Consider the following 18,584-nt stretch of genomic DNA (forward strand, 5'->3'; position numbering starts at 1 on the left):
AGGTGCATCCTCAATGAGCTACGTACCGGCTCAGGATCCAGCCCCCTCTCCCACCTCGGATGGAGGAAAGGAAGATGCAAGTTCACGAGCTGCTGTACCAGCCTAACCTCTCTGCTTGTGCAGATAGAAATTGGAGAAGAAAATGCGGCCCATAGGCTGCTGGGCTTCACGCTAACCCATTCCTGGGCAGAATCCTGGCTCCAAGTGAGATTTTGCTTTCTTCCATGTGTGGCAACTCAGTGACACAGAATTTTCCAGCAAAAAACCAGATCTGCCTTTTTTAGCTCAGGCTGTGTGTGGACTTGCATTTGTAACGTTGTCTGCAACTGCAATCTGAGACAATTGAACCTGCCTAATTGTTGCTGTGTGTATATGCTGCACGCGTGCCAGCAGGGATTATACATCCTCCCTTCTCGTTGCTGTTGCTGCCTGGGGTCTCCCATTTCTCTACCAGTTAAATGTGTCATATTTTCATTGAATAGCAATGTCCCGACACTAAGAAGAGATAAACACAACGCCGGCATGATGAATCATGGGCTCTGGTAGACTTGCTCAGCCCCAGGAGACCATCTGGAGCTGGCCAAGGGATGAAACACCGTGGCCTAGCTCTTGTTTTTCTTCACTTTTGCCTGGAAAGTGCACCCACGGGAATTCAGAAAACAAGACTCATCCTGCCTGTGCAAGAATCCAGGATCCTGAACAGGCCAGGAGGAGGAACGCGCCCGGGAGGGCAAGGGGGCTGAGTGGCATCGCCCTCTGCCCTGCCCAGCACCCCTCTTCGAGGAGGGGGCTGGCTGCTGCCGCTGCCTGGGGAGGTCTGGCGAGGGGCTGGCCGGGCACTGGTTCTCTGGAAAAAGCCTTGATCACTGCAGCACATGGCAGGCTGAGCACGGGGCGGTACCAACACCCTCTGGTGAGAAGAACAAATGAAAGGGAGAGTGCAGACAGAAGTGCACATGTACAATACCATGCAACCCTCTCCCTCTGCTCAGGGCAGGGTAGGCTTCAGGACAGACATCAGAGATAAACCCTGACTGGAGGGGAACCAGATGTGAACAGCAAGAAAGACCAAGGAACTTGGAAAGATGACCTATGAGGGCAGACTGAGCAAACTGGCACTGCTAATCCAGAGGAAGGAAGACTCCGGGGACTAGTTAAGCCTTTAAGTATATAAACGACTATCAGAGAGTAAGGCAGTAAATTGTTGTCCCACTGGAGATAGGGGAAAAATTACAATAATAGAGATTTTTGAAAAGACATCAAGAGAAACTTTCCAACTGCAGGATAAATAAGCCCTTGAAAAGGTACAGGTTGGGACATCTCCATCAATAGATACTTTTAAGACCAGGTTAGACAAACCTTTGTCAAGAATGCAGCTTTGGGCAGCAAGGATGGACAACATGGATTTTTGGGGTCTTCTTAATTTCAATTTTTTTTTAGTTGGTTTCACTGTGCCAAAGCCAGAGGCTTCAGAAGAAATTTTCTGCCATTGCATGGGGTGAAGGCATTCACGCACGTCCCAAGTGTGGTGGGCCTTCTGTGCAACTGGTCTGCCCAGCATGTGTGATTCGCCTGCGATGCCAGGAAAGCCAGGTTAGGCAATTGAGAAGGCGGCAACTTTTGTCATAAAGTTATTAAAGCTTTAATCAAAGAGTTAAGGAATTGAAGCTGTGACAAAATATTTTTTTCATGTAAAAGCCACTCAAACCCACCTTTATAGGCCTCTCAGTAAGGGAGTCTTTGAGGAAGATTCCTTTAAACAGCCCCATAAAAGCATTATCTATTGTTCCTGTACTTCTAATATTAGCAGGTAGAGAGCATAAATATTAATCACTTCATTGAGTAGCTGTGTGCTCGTCTGTAACATTTCCAGCAATGCACAGGTAAGTGAGCCCCTTCCCTGCTGAGACAGTCATGACTAGAAGTCCCATAAATATAGCCGTGGGGGCAAAGCTGTCAGCCAGCAACCTACAGACCTGCCTGCTTCTTTCCACTAAAGCCACCAAGGGCACTGGAAGCGGAACTCGATGGAGAATCAGTAACGCCGGGACATGCAGCAGCAGCTGCTGTTGCTGGAGGTGGTGCAAGAGTCCCTGAACTGGCCTGGGAGGTGGCTGGGACAGGACACGAGCATGCTAGGGCGAAAGCCTTCTTTTTAAGTTGTTCCTCTTTTGAGGCTGCCCACCTCTTTAGAGTGACAAATGGAGAGGAGTGACTGTGACTCCCAGCGCATACCCTGTAACTGCTTGTTCTTCTGCAGCGTAGGAGAAAATGACTTGGACGAAGAAGCTGACACCGGCTCTGTGCCCCAGAAAGAAGCACCGCCAGAAGGTAGGAGTCATGAGCCTGAAAAAGCCAGTACAGCTCAGCACATCCCTCTGGAATTTGGATGCTCTCCCTCGCTCCCCCTGTGGTCTCCTCTGCTGCCTGCCCAGGGCCATGGCAAGGCAAGAGGGTGAGGTTCACCCCACGGAGGCTCCTGGGCTCCTGCAAAGATTGCTTTCGGTTATCTGCAGATTTTGTAAGAGTTTCCAAAGGTAGGTAGGGGAAGGTTTCCCTCCACCATGGGTGGTCCCTCTTCAGGCACCGTCATGGTCTGAAACCTCGGTACAGCGAGAAGGGAGGGATGAACAGCGTCAGCAGGCGAGGGGGGGATGTGCTTACAGGGCTTTGGGGATCTCTGTACCATCCGGGCAGGCAAACTTGTTAAGTTATGCTCACACCTTCCTGCAAGCAGCGCAGCGTAAGGGGAACCTGAGATGGAGCCGAGGACTTGTGAGAAGGGCACTTCTGCGAGAGGGGAGTGGGTAGAGGGAGAGGCAGAAAGCGAGCCCATGTGTTACTGACCTGGGGCCCCCGAGGGGTAGGAGGGCAGGAGGCTTTTGTCCAGCTCCTTGCACTGACAGCAGGTAGCTACCTCCACGCAGTCCAAGTGCAAAAGGACTGGGAAGATGCTCAGTGAAGGATCTCAGCCTAGGCTAAGACCTTTCTGAGCAAACATGCACATAAACATAACACAATTAGTGGTAAATGTGGGCTGGCCAGCTGCCCATCTCACTTATGTCCCTACTCAAAAGAGCTGCGGGAACTCATCTGCCTTCAGGTTCAGCGTATATGTAAGGTTTAACCAGCTTTTCAATGCTGGGAAGTGCCCTAAACCATTTTGCCTATGCAGGAAAGTGTCTGCCTGCTGTGAAACCCTAGCTCCAGTGCTCGTGCTCCAAGAACAGCGCTCTCGGCCAAGGGTCCTGAAGGGCACTGTTGTGGTTTAACCCCAGCCAGCAACTAGGCACCACGCAGCCGCTCGCTCACTCCCCCCCCACCCAGTGGGATGAGGGAGAGAATTAGAAAAAAAGTAAAACTTGTGGGTTGAGATAAAGACACTTTAATAGGACAGAAAGGAAGAAAATAATAATAATGATAATAACAATAATAGTAATAAAATGACAATAATAATACAAGAATTGGAATATACAAAACAAGTGATGCACAATGCAATTGCTCACCACTTGCTGACCGATGCCCAGTTAGTTTCCAAGCAGCAATCTCCCCAGGCCAACTCCCCCCAGGTTTATATACTGGGCATGACATCACATGGTATGGAATATCCCTTTGGCCAGTTTGGGTCAGCTGTCCTGGCTGTGTCCCCTCCCAACTTCTTGTGCCCCTCCAGCCTTCTGGTTGGTTGGGCATGAGAAGCTGAAAAATCCTTGACTTGTTGCTAAGTCGTGTTTATACTCACTGAAAACATCAGTATGTTATCAACATTCTTCTCCTACTAAATCCAAAACATAACACTATACCAGCTACAAGAAGAAAATTAACTCTATCGCAGCCAAAAGCAGGACAGGCATGGGGTGCCCTATGGAAACCCGGCCAGGATCTGAGCCCCGTGCCCCACCCTTGCCCAGGCAAGCAGGCTCTGCTTCCCTGATGCTCCCGAGCAGTGCATCAAACTGCTTGCAGGAAGCACCCTATCCAGCCCCTCTGCAGCCAGGGAGAGGCACCAGCACTCGGCTGCATCGCACACAAAAGCCATGTATCCCCCTTCGATTCTCCTCCAGGTGCCTGGCTCAGACTGGTACCAGCCGTAGCGGGAGCACCTGAGGAGAGCACAGTGTTGCAACGTGAACCTGCATTCTGCAAGAGCGCTGCAGGTTAATTCTTTTCTGGGGGGTTATTTCAATTTTCTGGGGGTTTACTTCAAAATACTTTATGTGTCCTTGCAGATGTTTCATCTTTGATGTCAGAGAGCCCTTGGGAAGACCTTACTCCGGTGGGAGTGGAGAGGTCCATGTGCCCGGGAACACCAGCTGCTGCTGAGGTGGGAGTAATGCAGAGTGAGATGCCAAATTTGGACACAAACTTGTAGGATGTGACCCCAGACCAGAAGCTGACTCCTTTCAAGGTGGAAAACCATGGATACACCCCAGAAACAGTTTGCTTGCTCTTTCCAGTTGAGCAGTGGAAGTGCAGCAGCCAGGGCAAGTACAGTGTACCGTGTCCTGCAGCCCTGATTGCCCCCCAATGGGGAATGGTGCCGATTTAAGCAGGACCCTTGTTTTGGCTTGTGTGGCCAGGGTCTCTCCTGTTCCAGAGTTCAAGCTTTTATGATAACACTAATCATGTTAGCTTGCCTGGAGCCTAATTAGTGTGTAACTTGGCAAAATGTATTTGCACGCACTGATCCCTGCTCGTGCTTGCGTGTTTGACAAAGAAATAGAAGAGGCCGAAAGTGGTTAAAAGCCTGAAACTAGTTTAAGCCGGAAAGTAGCTGTGAGCCCCATTTTCGGTGCTGCGGGCGGCCCTCAGGCACGCTCCCTGCACCACTGGCACGCACGGGTGCTGGGGCTGGCCCCGACGGAGCCGTGGGCCGGATGGCTCTCCCGGGGGTGGCAGTGAAATAAGGTGCTGGGGGAAGCTGCCTGCGCCTTGCTAATGAAGTATTGATACATCTCCATTGTATATTCAAAAGAAGGCTGTAGTGATCGAGATAGATGGCAGCTTTGCTGGAGCCAGTCTCGGTGTTTATAATAGGGGTACGATCGCTTTTTGTGTGTTTCCAGAAAAAACCTCCCCAAAGGCAGGCGGGCAGCGAAGGGCGGTGTGTGCTCCCGCCCAAGGGTTTCTGCAGGGGGATGGGGAAACTTTCTCCCAGGCAAGTACGACAGCCGAGCAAGACCCTCTCCCCTGGCGCGCTCCTCCGTCAGAACAGTGTCCGGTCTCAACGGTGGCACCGGTCGCGCTGCAGCCTCGTTAACGGCTTCCCGGGGCAAGGACGCCCCCGTTACGGCGGGGGATGGGGAGGCAGGTGCGGGCGAGGAGGCACCCCGCGGGAAGGCTCGGGGGCTGCTGGTCACGGGCAGCCGTTGCTCTCCTCCGCAGCTCTGCCATGGCGGGAGGAGGAGGAGGAGGAGGAGGATGCGGCGCCGCTGCCCTGCTCTGAATGCCTGCTTCTTTCCAAGAAAGCAGCCGCCCTGAGCTTCTGACCGGCGCCAGCCCCCCCCGGTACCGTTCACCGCCCAACACCCCTCACCTCGCTCCTTTCCAGGGGCGGCGGCTGCGGGCAGCGCCCGCCGGGGGGCGGCGGGGGCGCGGGGGGCGCTTGCCCCGTCCCCGCCGGAGGCAGCCGGGCTGGCAGCGCCTCCCCCCCCCCCCCCCCCGCGGCGGCGGCCCCGGCCGCGGCCCCCCCCCCTCCGCCCCGCCTCGGCACAGCGCCGCGCGGGGGAGCGAGGCTTAAATGCCTCGGTCGCGGCGGCAACAAAGGCGGGCGGCGGCGCTGGACGGCGGTGAGTGACGGAGCGGGAGGCGGCGGCGGGGCCGGGGCGCAGGTGCCGCGGGAGGGCGGGAAGGGCCGCGCCGCCCCCAGCCCGGCCCCGCGGCCGCTCGGGGGTCTCGGCGCGGCCGGGACGGGGGGCGGCTCCGGCGCGGGGGGAGACCTACGAGCGGCGGGCGGTCTCGAGTGAGCGGCGCGGGGCGCTGCCTTCATTGACAAGTGCCAGCTCAGCTGCGGCGTAACTTTATTAATTTCTCTTATGATTATTGTTATTTTTATCCGTATAACCCCATAAAGATAAACTCTTAAGCGGTAGCTGTTTATGGCCGTGACTGCCCGGGCTGCTCGTCCCCCCTGCCTCGGCCGGACACCGCCCCCGCGCCCCGGCCGCTGCCCGGGCTGCTCTCCCGGGGCAGGGGCGGGAAGCGGCGGGGCCTCGGCCCCGGCCCCGGCCCCGGTCCCGGTCCCGGCGCCGGCGCCGCTCGGCGGGGCTTCGCCGGCAGAAAACCCGGTCGATCCTGGCCGCGGAGCCTGCCCCGTGCCGGCACCGAGGGAGGTCGGGCGGGGGCATCCGTGGCAGATAATGCCAACGAAAAACGTACCCTGTGCCTCCAGCCCCTTCCTCTCTTCGTATTTCTGCTTACTCTCGTCTGAATGTAACTGATCCTTGCTGGCGCGGGTCAGTCCACACGGACTGACGAGTTGTGGCAAGGGGTATACGCTGCAAGTAATTTTAGAAGTAGCTAGATGCGGTTTAATAGCTGAGAGCAGGTCAGACTGCAGAGGAAGAATAATGTTTAACATGTTTTCTGTGTTGCCATGCACTAGTGTTTTCTTTCGGGGCAAATATCAGTTGTTGTATTTACAAGCCCCCCGCAAATTGGGGCGGTGGAAGGGGACCCAGGGAGGTGAAGGAATGGAAACTGCTGCCGCTTGATGATGTTTCCATAACTGCGTGCTGCAACTGGATCTAATCACTGACAGCATCAAAACAAAAATAATCTGAGAGGGAAAAGGTGCCGTTGCGGGGCAGCTGGGTGTAGCAGGAAATTTTCTTGGCTGTGAGGGAGTGAGAAACCAGAGCTGCTTGTTAATGTGTGAGGAATGAATCTAACTTGCAATGTACAACTCCTTCCTTAGCGGCATGCTCACTGGACTGCACTTGCCTAAAAGGTTGGTAGCTAATCTAACAGGATTTTATAACCCTGCTTACACAAAGGATTGCAGAATGATTTTCCTGAGCTGGGATAACCTTAAATGTGTGGGAGCACCATGATGCACGCCTGCGCCATCCTCCTGCTCTCGGAAGGGAGTCAGTGGAAGGAGACCCCAGCAGCGTGGGACAGGCTTACCTAAAGTGTGTTACCGAGTGGGAAGAAGGCAGCTTTCTGTCCCCAGCTTTTGCTGCAAAACCTAGTTATTGCCCTTAGTCGCACGTCTTGGAGAGCTGTCCTCATCTGCTGGGGTCCAGGACAGGCTAAGGTAACAAGCACACATGCCTTGCACTTCATAACCATGCCCTTTTGCCTGGGTCACGGTGTCAGAGAAGGTTTAAGTGAAGCTTTGAGTAACTGAGGAGTTCGTATAGTCTTGAGTGATGCTGAATGTTCCCTGGGAGGAAGAATATTCCCAGGAAAAATCTTCCCCAGAAGGCCCCTGGGACAGAGGCCAAGAGCATCTAATGAGGCAAACCTTTCCTATTAGCTGCAGCTTTTGCTGTTGGAGGGTGAGGGCTTTGGGGGGCTGGAGTCAGCAGGCACAGGGACCTCTGAGGGCAGGCAGCCTTTATCCAGGTCTCCTCTGCTCTGGGCAGCCCATCTCCTTGCCTCAGCATAAGCCGCTGGTTTGGAGGTGATGCAAGTGCTGAGTCTAGACAAATCATCCGTTTTCTTCTGGCATAGCTAATAAATCGGTTTGCTGCTGCTGGAGGTGATGGTGCTGCAGAGACGAGCAGCTCCGTGGTGCCGCGGTGTGTGTGCTTGGGGAGCTCTGGCACAGCTGCCGTGGGTGTTGAGGACAGGACAGCCTCGCGGGGCTGCGTCTTGGCTCCAGATAAATCTATCCACTGGCTTTCTTTCCTTAGTTTTATGGTCGCTTCCCTTAGGTGGGCAAAATACTGTGGAAGGAGCTCTGTCTTGGGCTGCATTCATACGCAGCAGCGGTGACTTAGTGTGGGCTTTGTGGGTATATCGTGGGGTCCTCTGCCTAAACGTGTGCCTCTGGCAAAAGCAGTGACTGGCCTGAAACGGAGATCGACACCCCGTGCAGTGAGCTGCCACTTTATCGGTGGTGCTGCAGTGCTCAGCTGGGCGTGTATGCATCTCTTGCTGACAGCCAATGTGAGGTTAAATTTCAGAAAACAGGAGGAATACATGATCGTCTCTATGCAATTCCTGCGCAAACAAATGTTTGTTGATGAGGCTTTGATAAGCAGGCTGCTTGCTCTGGTGGCTACTGTTTGCAAATATTCTGTAACTTGGTTAAAACCAAACTGCAGAAATGGAGGTGCATCGTCGTTCACCAAGACCTAGTTTTCTAGGAACAAAATAGGCAAGTACTTAAATCTTGATTTGAAGCAATTGCTGGCAGATGCCTGTGTCGCAGAAGCTGGAAATGCATGGGCAGAATGAGAGGTGCCACTACGAGATGGCCAGGGGTGATCTAATGAATGGCAAAGCAGTCGCAGCCAGTAATGTTTCTTATCTTTAACTCTGTCCTTGAGACCGTGGTGCAAGAGGAACTCGGCTGCAGAAGCAGATTACTGTATATTCAGAGGCTTATTTCCCTGCCTGCCTCTGTCAGAGCATAGGTGACCCACTGAAGGGCAGCTCTTTGCCGAAGATAGTGTGTGCATGACGCTGCCCACGCAGGCATCTTAACCACAGACACTAGGGAAGCACACGTCTCTCCTTGCTTCTGCGTTGCTCCAGGCTGGAGGAAGCGGAGGATGATAATGGGTGCTGGCCGAAATCCACATCAGGTTGTCCTGCCCTTTGCTCTCAGTCTGGCTGGCACGGAAGAAATGTTAGAACTCAAATTCTTCCACCTCCTGTGCTTCTCCTGACCTGCTTGATCTGTTGCATTGGCAGCTTTTGAAAGGGCAGAAACGATGCAGCAGAGTCATGGTCCTCCTCCCTTTCCACAGGAGAGGCTCAGCAGCACGTGCAGCCCTTGGTGAAAATGTCATTTTCCTGTTCTCAACTCGACATTCATAAAGATCACGATAAAAGATCTGACAGAATCATTTTGATGATCTTTTATGAAATGCATGGATGTTTTCCATAGCCCTCAGATTTTGCTAGAGTGATCTAAATCACAATTCTGCACAGGATTAGCAATCAAAGAGCATTATGAATCAATCTGATACTTTGTCTTAACCATAGCCCTTCTTACATTGCTGACCTACATATTACAGCTTTTGCTGTAACTGCTTCACTGACGAAGGGCTTTGTTTCTGACTGTAAGGTGGCCCAACTGCTGGAGATCTTTGTGTTTGGAGAACGTTTTCCTTGAGATTACGTACAGATTGACTAAAATTCCTGGTGACTTCAGATGTGCTTGAAGTCTGTGCTGCTTGACTGGTAACTTGTCTATGAAGTATGAAATATAAGTGGTTCCTTTGAATTATAGGTCTTTTAATTATAATTGTGCTGATTAAAAAAACTAGAAGATGAAATGAGATGCTTTCAGTATAAAGTGCTCCTAGATGTCTAGCCAGCAGGAATCATTGTTAGCAGATGCTCTCATCACTTCTGTGATTAAAAACCTTGGAAAAACTTACATATTTGAGCCACTTGCTTTTAGATAAAAATCAAGGTCTGTTGCCTTTCTGAAACGTGCACTGCAGTTCAGCCTTTAGCGAATTGTGAACCCAAAGCTTCCTCCGTAAAACCCCTCCCTAAGGTTCACTGATGGTACTGATGCGAATGCATGTCTGCTTATTCCACTCGCAGGCAAGTTTTCCTTCTGATTCCTGGAGTAATGAGGTGAACGATGATAAAAAGGAGGGTCCAGAACTGGGTCTGCGAACCAGTGACTTAGCTGTTTTAAGGCTGCACTTAAGCCCATTCCTACCCATTGTTACGATTTCAGCTCTGCAAGATAAATCCCTTAGTTTGCAGGACACTGGGAAGCAACAAGAAGTGCATGTACTAGTGCACGTGTGCTTCCCAACGTGTAGGAGTAGACTGCACATGTGCTTCTTGGTGTGTTCACTGGTGCCAGGGTTGGTAAAGGTCCTTTCAAGTGGAGTGTGTGTATGGCAGCATGTTCACCTGCAGATCTTGCGTATGAAATCTAATTTGATCCCATGAGCTGCTAGGAGCTCATCTGCGAAACTACTAACAGGGCTGCGTGGCTGAGCACCTCTGTGCAACGTAGGAGGTCTGTCCGCTAGTTTTTTGTCTCAGCAGGTCCCAAGTTGTGCCTTTGCTTAGCTCGGGTTTGCTGGTCCCTCAGCAGCGTTTGGAAGCTGCCTGCTGAGCTTCTGCCTTGGGTGCTTGGCTTGGGGTGTCTCTGAACTTACAGCTCTGCCAGCAAGTCATCTGATGATTTTAAATATTTGCTCATGATCTGTTGCTCGCAAGTTACCACAACCTCTGTTCACAAACAAAGATTGTGCAGAAAGCTGCAACACAGTATCTTGCTTATTCTTCTTCTAGTAGCTCAGAAAAGGTCAGTTTGTGAGATCTTTATTTAAAAAAGAAACATTGCCCAGAACATCCCCCCCTTTTACCAACAGGATGCTGAAGGACAGGGAGGCCTCCGCTTTTTTGCATTTATTCCTGTGCCCCAGATGCCTTTGCCTGGGAATGGTACGTCCGTACAGGCAGAAGAAGAGAGCTCTTTGCCAGACTGTGCTGACATTTCTATGTGCTCCTGATGGGTGTTTCCTCTGCGAACTGGCAGCTACTGAAAATTAACTGAGCGAAGCCGCTTGCTGGTACTACGTACCTCTGTGCTGCTGGAGGAAGCAGAGAACCTAAACGCATCCAGCACAGGATACCAGTCTATCTGTCTGTACGTTGCATACTGATCTTCGTTCAACAGCTCCCGCGGAACTGGCAGGCATGTTTGTCACGGAGCCTGGGCTTGTGCCTGGGATTCCTGGGGGTGAGAGAAACTGGAAACAAGCTAGTGCTCCCTTCATAAATATTGCATCCATTCCCACTTACGATAGATGAAGCAGTTTGCATTTTCAACTGTAAAATTTTGCAGAAAAATAGAAGTTGTTGACAGCAGTGATTAATGTTTTTAATATGCATTATGGCTTGCCCTTTGTATCTTTGTAATATAGCATTTGCTGTTTAGAAAATCAACGGGGTTCAAATCAGCCTGGCTGCGTTCACTGGATTTTCTGCAAATACCCTGCGTGTGCCAGCAGAGACCCTAGTCTGTGGGAAGAGTGCGTTGACACCCAATGGGATGGGATGACAATAGGAATTGCTGTGACAATCTTGCAATGATAGCTACTTTCTAAAATGGATCTCCTGGGTACTAAAAGAGATCTGTGGTCATGGTTTCCCCCTGCAGATGACTCATATCGAGCTGCTTTTTATCTTGAAATAACATTTAACTCACAATACCAGAGAAATGAGTTTTTTGTTTCTTCTAAATTTGTTTGTAGGACAGAATCCTCAGGAAACGCTGCAAGCGGAGGGGTAGTGTAGAGCTCCCTGTGCCTTCTGAACAGAGTGGCTTGGGCACAGAGCATCTTGAAAGCAATTAGTTTGTATTTTAAATAAATAAATCAAAATTTTCTCTGCACAGAGAAGATACCTTCATGCCATGAGTTGCATTGCCTAGCAAGACTGAAAATTTGAGTGTGATCCTTTGTTAGCTAAGTTGGGATGTTATGTTTGTTTATTTGGTTGGGGTTTGGTTTTTTTCTCCTTCCCCCAAGGTATAGTTCTGCATAACTTAAAGATTTTACTTTGGTCCAGGGATGGATAATCACTGTTATTTCTTCCTTATCCCTATGACTCGGCTGTAATCCTGCCATTCTTTGTGCTTGCAAGGGGCCTTAAGGAAATAAGAGGTTTGGATGTACAAGATTATAATTGTTGGGATCAAACTATATATAGTTTTGTTTACATTTTTTTATACATTTATATTAATACTCCACACAGCTCTTATTTCTCCAGCAGAGATTCAGTGTAAAGAATTGTTGTGGAGTCGGGCACTTTGTAAGTGAGGTCCATTAGCAGAAACGGAGCAGAGGTGGAAATGTCGTGTTCTGGCTCCTCTTGTGCTGATTTTTCATGGGTGAGTCTGACTGAAATACTGTATGTGTTTTATGAGAGTCTGGAAGGTGCTGGATGGATTTTGCTCTCATCCAGATAACTGTGTCACTCAATTTGAAGTTTGTTTCCTATTAACAGCGGTTCTTGCAATCTTGAAGTTCCACTTTTCACAAATGCTTGTGTCCATGAAAGAGCAGAGCTTTCCTGGGAAGATCATAAAAGAGCGACCGGTTGTGCCTTAGCAAATTCCTTCCAGAGCTTGATAGCATGTATTTGATGGAGTCTGTAACTCTGCTTAGGAAGCTGCCTTGCACCTTTCTGAATGAAACACATCATAGAGGGGAACCTCTGCTCCAGTAAGTGACATGCGGTGAGTTACCTCCAACAAAGACTGCAGTGGCAGGTTTTAGTGGAACAGAGATGGGATTCAGGCTGAAGGAATCAGGAGCAGAGATGAAGGAAATAGTCCCAAGGATGTATTTTAGTATTGGCGGCAGGGGGATTCCCAAAGGCAAAAATGGGATCGACAGAAATAGATGTTGCTTGTGCCTGTAACATGAAAGGGTATTTTGAGAGATGCGAGAGTGCCCAGCTGGAAAAGAAGGAAGAGCGATGCTGGAAGGACACTTAAATTCAAGAATGATTTGTGCGATGGGTTAGTCAGGCTTTCTGCTCATGATACAAAGTGGGGACTGAGGGATCGTTGGCATTTTCAGGCTCTTCAAATTTCATTTAATGTGTGTTTAAAGAACAGCTGTCTGGAATCTGGCAAAATGAGAGCTCACCTATGGATTGAGGAGTCTGAAAAGGTGATGGAGACTTGGCGTTGAGCGGTGGCCCCATGTGGTTGTGTCCATGGACCGCTGCTGTGCTGACTATGCCGAACTGGCAGCAAGGCTGCCTGCTTTTAACAGAGGGATCTGAAAAGTGCAGAGAGGTGGGGGAGCTGCATGGAAGGAATCTCATTTTCTTTAGATTTATCTGCTGGTTTTCAGAGCAGTCACTACTTGCTGTCTTCTATTTTATTCTTTTATAATGTAGCGTGGGTGTGGACTGGGAATATTTTAGGTCCTGTGGATGCGGCTCACCAATTTCAAATGTGGTTAGAAGTGCATTTTTAAAAATCGAGGGGAACTCCTTCAAGTCTGCACCTGGGGTAAAAATCAAGTTAATTTTCAAGTGTGGCATAGCTCCCTTCTGCCTTTCCGCTCTCAATTTTGGAAACATCACTTTGCAAAACACCCATCTCTTTCAGATGGACAACAGTGATGCATTTCAGTGAACTACGTGTTCTAAGGTTACATTTTCCTCGTTATTAGGGGAGTGCAACTGGATAAATATTTTATTAGATATTAACTGATTGTTTAATTAGATGGATAGTTGATCATATACTTGCAATCCAAGGAGAAAAATTCAGAAAGGTTAATTAAGGATTGCTTGTAAAATTTGATGTCAGGAATGGTGTCAAACTTCAGTGTGGACACTCTTAATTAAATGTAGTTTAGTTCATGCTGGCAGTGAATGGAAATGAAGGAAATTTGGGCTTACTGTAGCTACAGATGTGAGGGTGTACCAAGGTCATTAACGCATATTAACTTATACTTTTAAAATTCATACCTGCCATTAATTTGGCTTGATTTTTCCCATCTGTCTCCATGCAGACAACACTCTGGAAGCCTGACTTTTTTTGAAGTATTGCAGAAATGCCTTTTTCCCCCCACTATTCCTTCGCAACCTCCAAGCTGAGGTTTTTCGCTGGGTGAGGACAGCAAGTAAAACCCTGCAGGTAATATTTCAAATGCTTAATTTTGTGCTTAAGCATCATCTCAATGGTGCCAGCGTTTCGCAGCTGTGAAGCGTTCTCAGGCATGAATGTCACGTCCCGCCACGCATGCACCGAAGCAGGTCGGCGCGGCAGTGGGGTGGCTGCCTCTGAGGTTGCAGGAGCAGGGGCAGGAAAGGGCTGGCTCTATCACAGCTGCTTCTGCTCGTGGCTCAGCTCCACCGTTGGCAGGGTTTTAAGCGGACTCTTAGACCGCCCATCGGGCAGCACTCAGCCTTCTCAGCACCTCGGCGGTGGTCTGATCGGCGGCTGAGCAGATAAAACCAATCACTGCTGTCAGGAGGTCTCAGGTCTTTCTTCCCAGCTTCCACCATGTGGATCTCCCCTGGTCGCCGTAACTCTCTGATCTGGAAGAAAACAAACCTGGGGTGTGAGTAATCACTACACGGGGCTCCCAGCCAGTGGAGGGAGCAGCTGCAAGCATGTTGCCAGCCCCCCGTGTCCCCTAAGCGTGCAGCCCCAACACGTGCTGTTCTCGGCCAGCTGGCACCCGGGGGCTGCGGGGTGGTGACGATGACTTTTGGAGAGCCTGGCCCACCCTTTCTGCCCTAAGCTCACCTGCCAGGATTTCAGTAACCATAGGCTGCGCTGGTGGTGGGGTTTTCGTGGCTGGCTTTTTCTATCGCTGGCTGCTTTTCTAAAGTATTAGAAACACTCAGGCTGGGCAAGAAGGTAATCATGTCCTCCTTCTCCCCCTCTGAGATTGCCCCGCAGGCTATTGTGTGTTCTAATGCTGTGTGTCGCAATCTTTCTGTTGTTATAAAGTGTTTCTTAGATCAGCAGCCTAAAGAACACCTTGCAGGCATGCCCAGAACACCCGATCTGCACGCCTTTTGCCTTGACCAAATGCCTGGCTAACCATACACTCCAAGAAACCTTCTCCCCTTGCCAGTGTTGCTCCTTCTAGCCCCTCTCAGCTCCTGCCAGGTAATAGCAGGGCTTGTTCCTAAGGAGCCATCTCTCAGAGGGCTTTGGGTCTCTCTGGTCCTTGGGCATCTTTGAGCCCCCCCCACATCCTTTGCTTGCTTTCTTTTAGGTTTCATGAAAACAAACTCTAGAATTGAAAAAAAAAAAAAAACCCACCACAAAAAAACAAACAAAAAAACCCCAACAAACCCCTCCAAATGTCCAGATACATTCTACCTCTCTTCTCTGTAGTTAACATTTCTTATTTTTCTCCAAACTGAATTTAGCTGCTGGTATTATCAGTAGTTCTAATGAAATTTTTTATAGCTGGTTACCAGGAGACTATTAGCTGTATGTTTGTGTCAAAAAGTAGGTGTACTGGTTCAGAGCAGATGAGCTGCAAAAACTACCCCCTTAAAAAAGCCTTGGGAGAAGCTACTTTGGTGTTGGTCACTGAAAACAAGCAGTTCTTCAGCTCTGGTTTGGGGAGGGGGATCAAGGAAGTTGAGTTTTTTTTCTCAAGCAAGATGGGTTTGAAATGGAAATGTTGTTCACACTTGCAGTACCTTGTCTGGGGAAAGCGGTGAGAAACTTTTGCGAAGCTGCTAGGTGTGGAAAAAGGATCCTGCTGGGGTATTGCCTGGGTGAGGCTGCTGCTGGGTGAGAGAGATCGGATTAGCCATAATTTGCACAGGTAACCTTTCTTCATGGCCATGGTGTAGTTCCTGCTTGAACCATGGCTGTTGTGTGGGTTGGCTGTGTTTCTGTTACTGCACTGTGTCCTGGTGAAGCGTGGGAAACAGGAGGTCCTGCCTGAACTTGCTAGGCGAGTTTCTAGCTCTGTTCACGGGAAGGCAGTGTGATAGTGGGGGATTTCTTAGCTAGCATATCCTGATAATGTCACAACTCAGGTGTGTGTTTCCCCAGGCGTATGGCCAAGATAGCAATCAGTAACTGGATTTCCAGTTGCTGCCCTTGAGGGCTGTAACACTGTTCTGGGTAGCAGAAGTTGAGGTCTAGCAGTGGTGATTGCATGATCTCCAAATCTCTGCCGAAGGCACCACCTGAGTGCCTTCACTGCTCTCTGCTTTCTTGGCCGCTGAGCCTCTCTTCTGCAGAAAGGATGCTGTTTGGGTTTCTGTGTCCTCTGTGGTGCCGTTGAATTTCTCCAGTGTTTGCAAAGACCGGTTGCTCTGAGATGATGTTCGTTCTTTTGCCTAAGCACAAGCTGCCCACCCAGCTTATGTGTGTAACTGGAATTAATTGCAGCGGTCTGCAGTAGCCCTAGGCTTGTCCTAGAATTTGCTTTAATAAAGGGGAATGGGTCTTTAATGAAAGTGGAAGGACTTTTGTATTTCCCCTGTGTCCCGGTTTCAGCTGGGATAGAGTTAACTGTCTTCCTAGTAGCTGGTACGGTGCTACTGCTACTGGAAACTGCTGCCTTCTGCTTCTTTAGCTTCAGCAGTGGTTGGTGTCTGAAGTCTTTCTCCTGCAGTATTGTGAAGCAATTGAATTGAGTAAGGGTCAATGATAGCTTCTTAAGCTGACAGCATCAAAACCAAGCAAAGCTATGTCCCCTGAAAATGAATGCAATTCATGGAATTCCTGTAGCTCAGACTATGTTCATGTCTTTGATTTTATTTTTTATTATAATTTATTTATAAGAAGGTTCCATTTTGTAGCAGAGGTGGTATACTAGAAGCATCAGCCATGTCAAAAATTTATGTATAAATGCAACAGTTTATGTTGTAGTAATGGCAGGTTCATCAGGTATTACTGTGTCGTTGTAGAATTGTTCAGCTGTCAATCTGGGTCTCAGTAGCAAGACAAAAGGGTTGCAAAGCCAGGCTCTCAGAAGGCAGGATAGCGTTTAAGTTACTTACACAGCCCAAATTTGACTTGGGTGTGCGCTACGGGTTCTGACTACGTGGTTTCACAGCTGCTTCTTGGCTTGATGCTGCCTTGCTCGTTGTGCAAAACGGATGTGTATTTGTGGTTCTTCTTTTTTTTTTTTTTTTTCCTGCTTTGAGGCTGTGCTTTACTTGTTGTGCACTTAAACCCTGCCCCAAGGACAGAAACGTAAGTTCTCCAGTATGCTTCTCTGTGGTGCTCCTCATAAATGTCTGAGCATCTGCAGTTTGCAATGTGTTTGTTGGAAAGCATCTCTGCATAGATGGGGCACACACAGGGTACCCAGCCAATTCTGGGTGCTCTTCTGGGAGATTGCCAGGACTTCACTCCTCTTAATAATTTCTGATGTCCGTGAAATGCAGTTCTGGTGCTGACAACTCATCCCATGGGTCCGACCTTCTGCAAGGGTCTGGCAATAAGGGACGTGAAAATTCTATTTTAAGATGTTTGTTTGGTTTCATAGCAGCTCTAACAGAAGCAAGGCAGGAATCACTTCTCTCTGGCAGCTGATTTGCCTCTCTCGTGGCACTTTATCTGGCCTTTGTGCCTTATTTACTACACCTTTTTTTTTTTTTTTTTTTTACTTATTTGGTGAAAAAAACCCCAAACAGGTAGAACCTTGCTTCAGCACATGCTTCTGCTGCGTGAAGAAAGTACGCCGTGACAAAACGAGGTGCAGGATTATAATGTCTTTTTTGATGTGTGGGGAGAGGAGAGGGCTGTTCTGCCAGGGGCTGTGCTCCTACGTCCACTGCACAGACTTCTGCCACTTGAGTGATCAGCAGGCAGTCGTAATGAAACATTGTCCTCTCTGTGGACCATCGGTGGGGAGGATTGGTTTTGTGGAGAGGACTTGTTGGCTGGTTGGCACTGGTGACCTGGGGAACTGTGGGCTCTGTCAGTGGCCCGAGAGGCAGGTAATTGCTCCAGCCATTGCCTCTTCTCAAGCTTGTTCCCAGCCCACCTCCAGGTCCTTGCCTTAGTCGTCTTCATGGACCAGCCCTGGCCTGAAGCTCCTCAGCATCTCATTTGAGTTCTCGGCTGAGCCCTTGTCTGGGCTTCACGTCCCGCTCGCCTGCGTCAGGTAGACCTGCCCTATCCAGGCTCCTTCGTTCCTCGCATCTTCTCTTCACCTGACTGACGTGACCAGGGGGTGCAGCTGTCTCTGCTAGTGGTGGCGTGCATTTGTGTCCCTGCTCCCCATCAGGACACCCTGCGGCAGCACGCGTCGGTGCCCTCCCGGCCCTGCTGGCACCCGCTCTGGGCTGCTGGTGAGAGGGAGCTGCTGTGCTGCTTGGCCTGGAGGCCCTCCTTGATGGTGCGCTGCTCTGCAGCGGTTTAATGATTTTTCCATTTAACTGTAATTAACCCGACAGGCAGGGTTTGGATTATTATGTTGTTGAAGAGTTGTGGTGGCAAGACTTCTAATTTTGGGATGAATCAGCATTAACAATTAAGCAATAAACAAATACAATCTCGTTTACAAGAACACAGACAGCAGGAGGTTTTCCTCTGCCAAAGCAGCCGTCAGGCAATTGGTTATGTTGCAGCTGGGTAAGGTGGGAAGGAGAAATAATTTCTCACCTGGAGAAAGAAGATAAGCCATAAGTCTCTGCTGGCTGCCAGTGGGAGGGATGCTGAACGATAACGGAGGCTTGCTGCCTTCTCTTGCCTCCTGGTCCCACTATCTGTGATTACTGACTGTTAGTGCACATACCTGTCACACTGGAGCCTGGATGTTACTAGGGTATTAATTAATTCCCTTTAGGCAGATAAACTCACCTGGGCTGGTACTGGACCTCCAGCATCCTCCAGTATCTTTTCATACAGATCTTCTGTCTGAGGAGGGAAGAAGAATTAATGATAAATTAATGATAATTTCTACAACATTGTTGTGTGTGAGGGG

The 18,584-nt window shown here is 49.6% G+C and overlaps 1 protein-coding gene and 1 long non-coding RNA gene across 9 annotated transcripts in view; one reads left to right on the top strand and one right to left on the bottom strand.

Annotated features, from left to right (window-relative positions):
• Positions 1–3,369: 3,369 nt before the first annotated feature.
• LOC128149601 (uncharacterized) lies at positions 3,370–4,279 on the bottom strand. The gene is made up of 2 exons (XR_008237691.1): positions 4,213–4,279; positions 3,370–4,103 (listed from the first exon to the last, which is right to left on the bottom strand). It is a non-coding gene; the product is annotated as an uncharacterized LOC128149601 (long non-coding RNA).
• Positions 4,280–5,019: 740 nt separating this feature from the next.
• ST6GAL1 (ST6 beta-galactoside alpha-2,6-sialyltransferase 1) overlaps positions 5,020–18,584 on the top strand; it is a 48,628-nt gene continuing 35,063 nt past the window's right edge. For 3 of the 8 annotated variants that reach the window (XM_052803617.1, XM_052803611.1, XM_052803621.1), the window contains exons 1-2: positions 11,905–12,040; positions 13,680–13,804. Coding sequence is in view for 1 of the 8 variants with exons in the window: in XM_052803620.1 (XP_052659580.1) it covers positions 5,741–5,789 (49 nt within the window). In the remaining 7 variants the exon portion in view is untranslated. Of the gene's footprint in view, positions 5,040–5,697; positions 5,790–11,904; positions 12,041–13,679; positions 13,805–18,584 lie in introns of those variants that run through there. The other 5 variants (XM_052803615.1, XM_052803612.1, XM_052803620.1 and 2 more) reach the window with 5 other exon arrangements.

This window comes from Harpia harpyja, chromosome 12, assembly GCF_026419915.1.
Source record: "Harpia harpyja isolate bHarHar1 chromosome 12, bHarHar1 primary haplotype, whole genome shotgun sequence".
NCBI lineage: Eukaryota > Metazoa > Chordata > Aves > Accipitriformes > Accipitridae > Harpia > Harpia harpyja.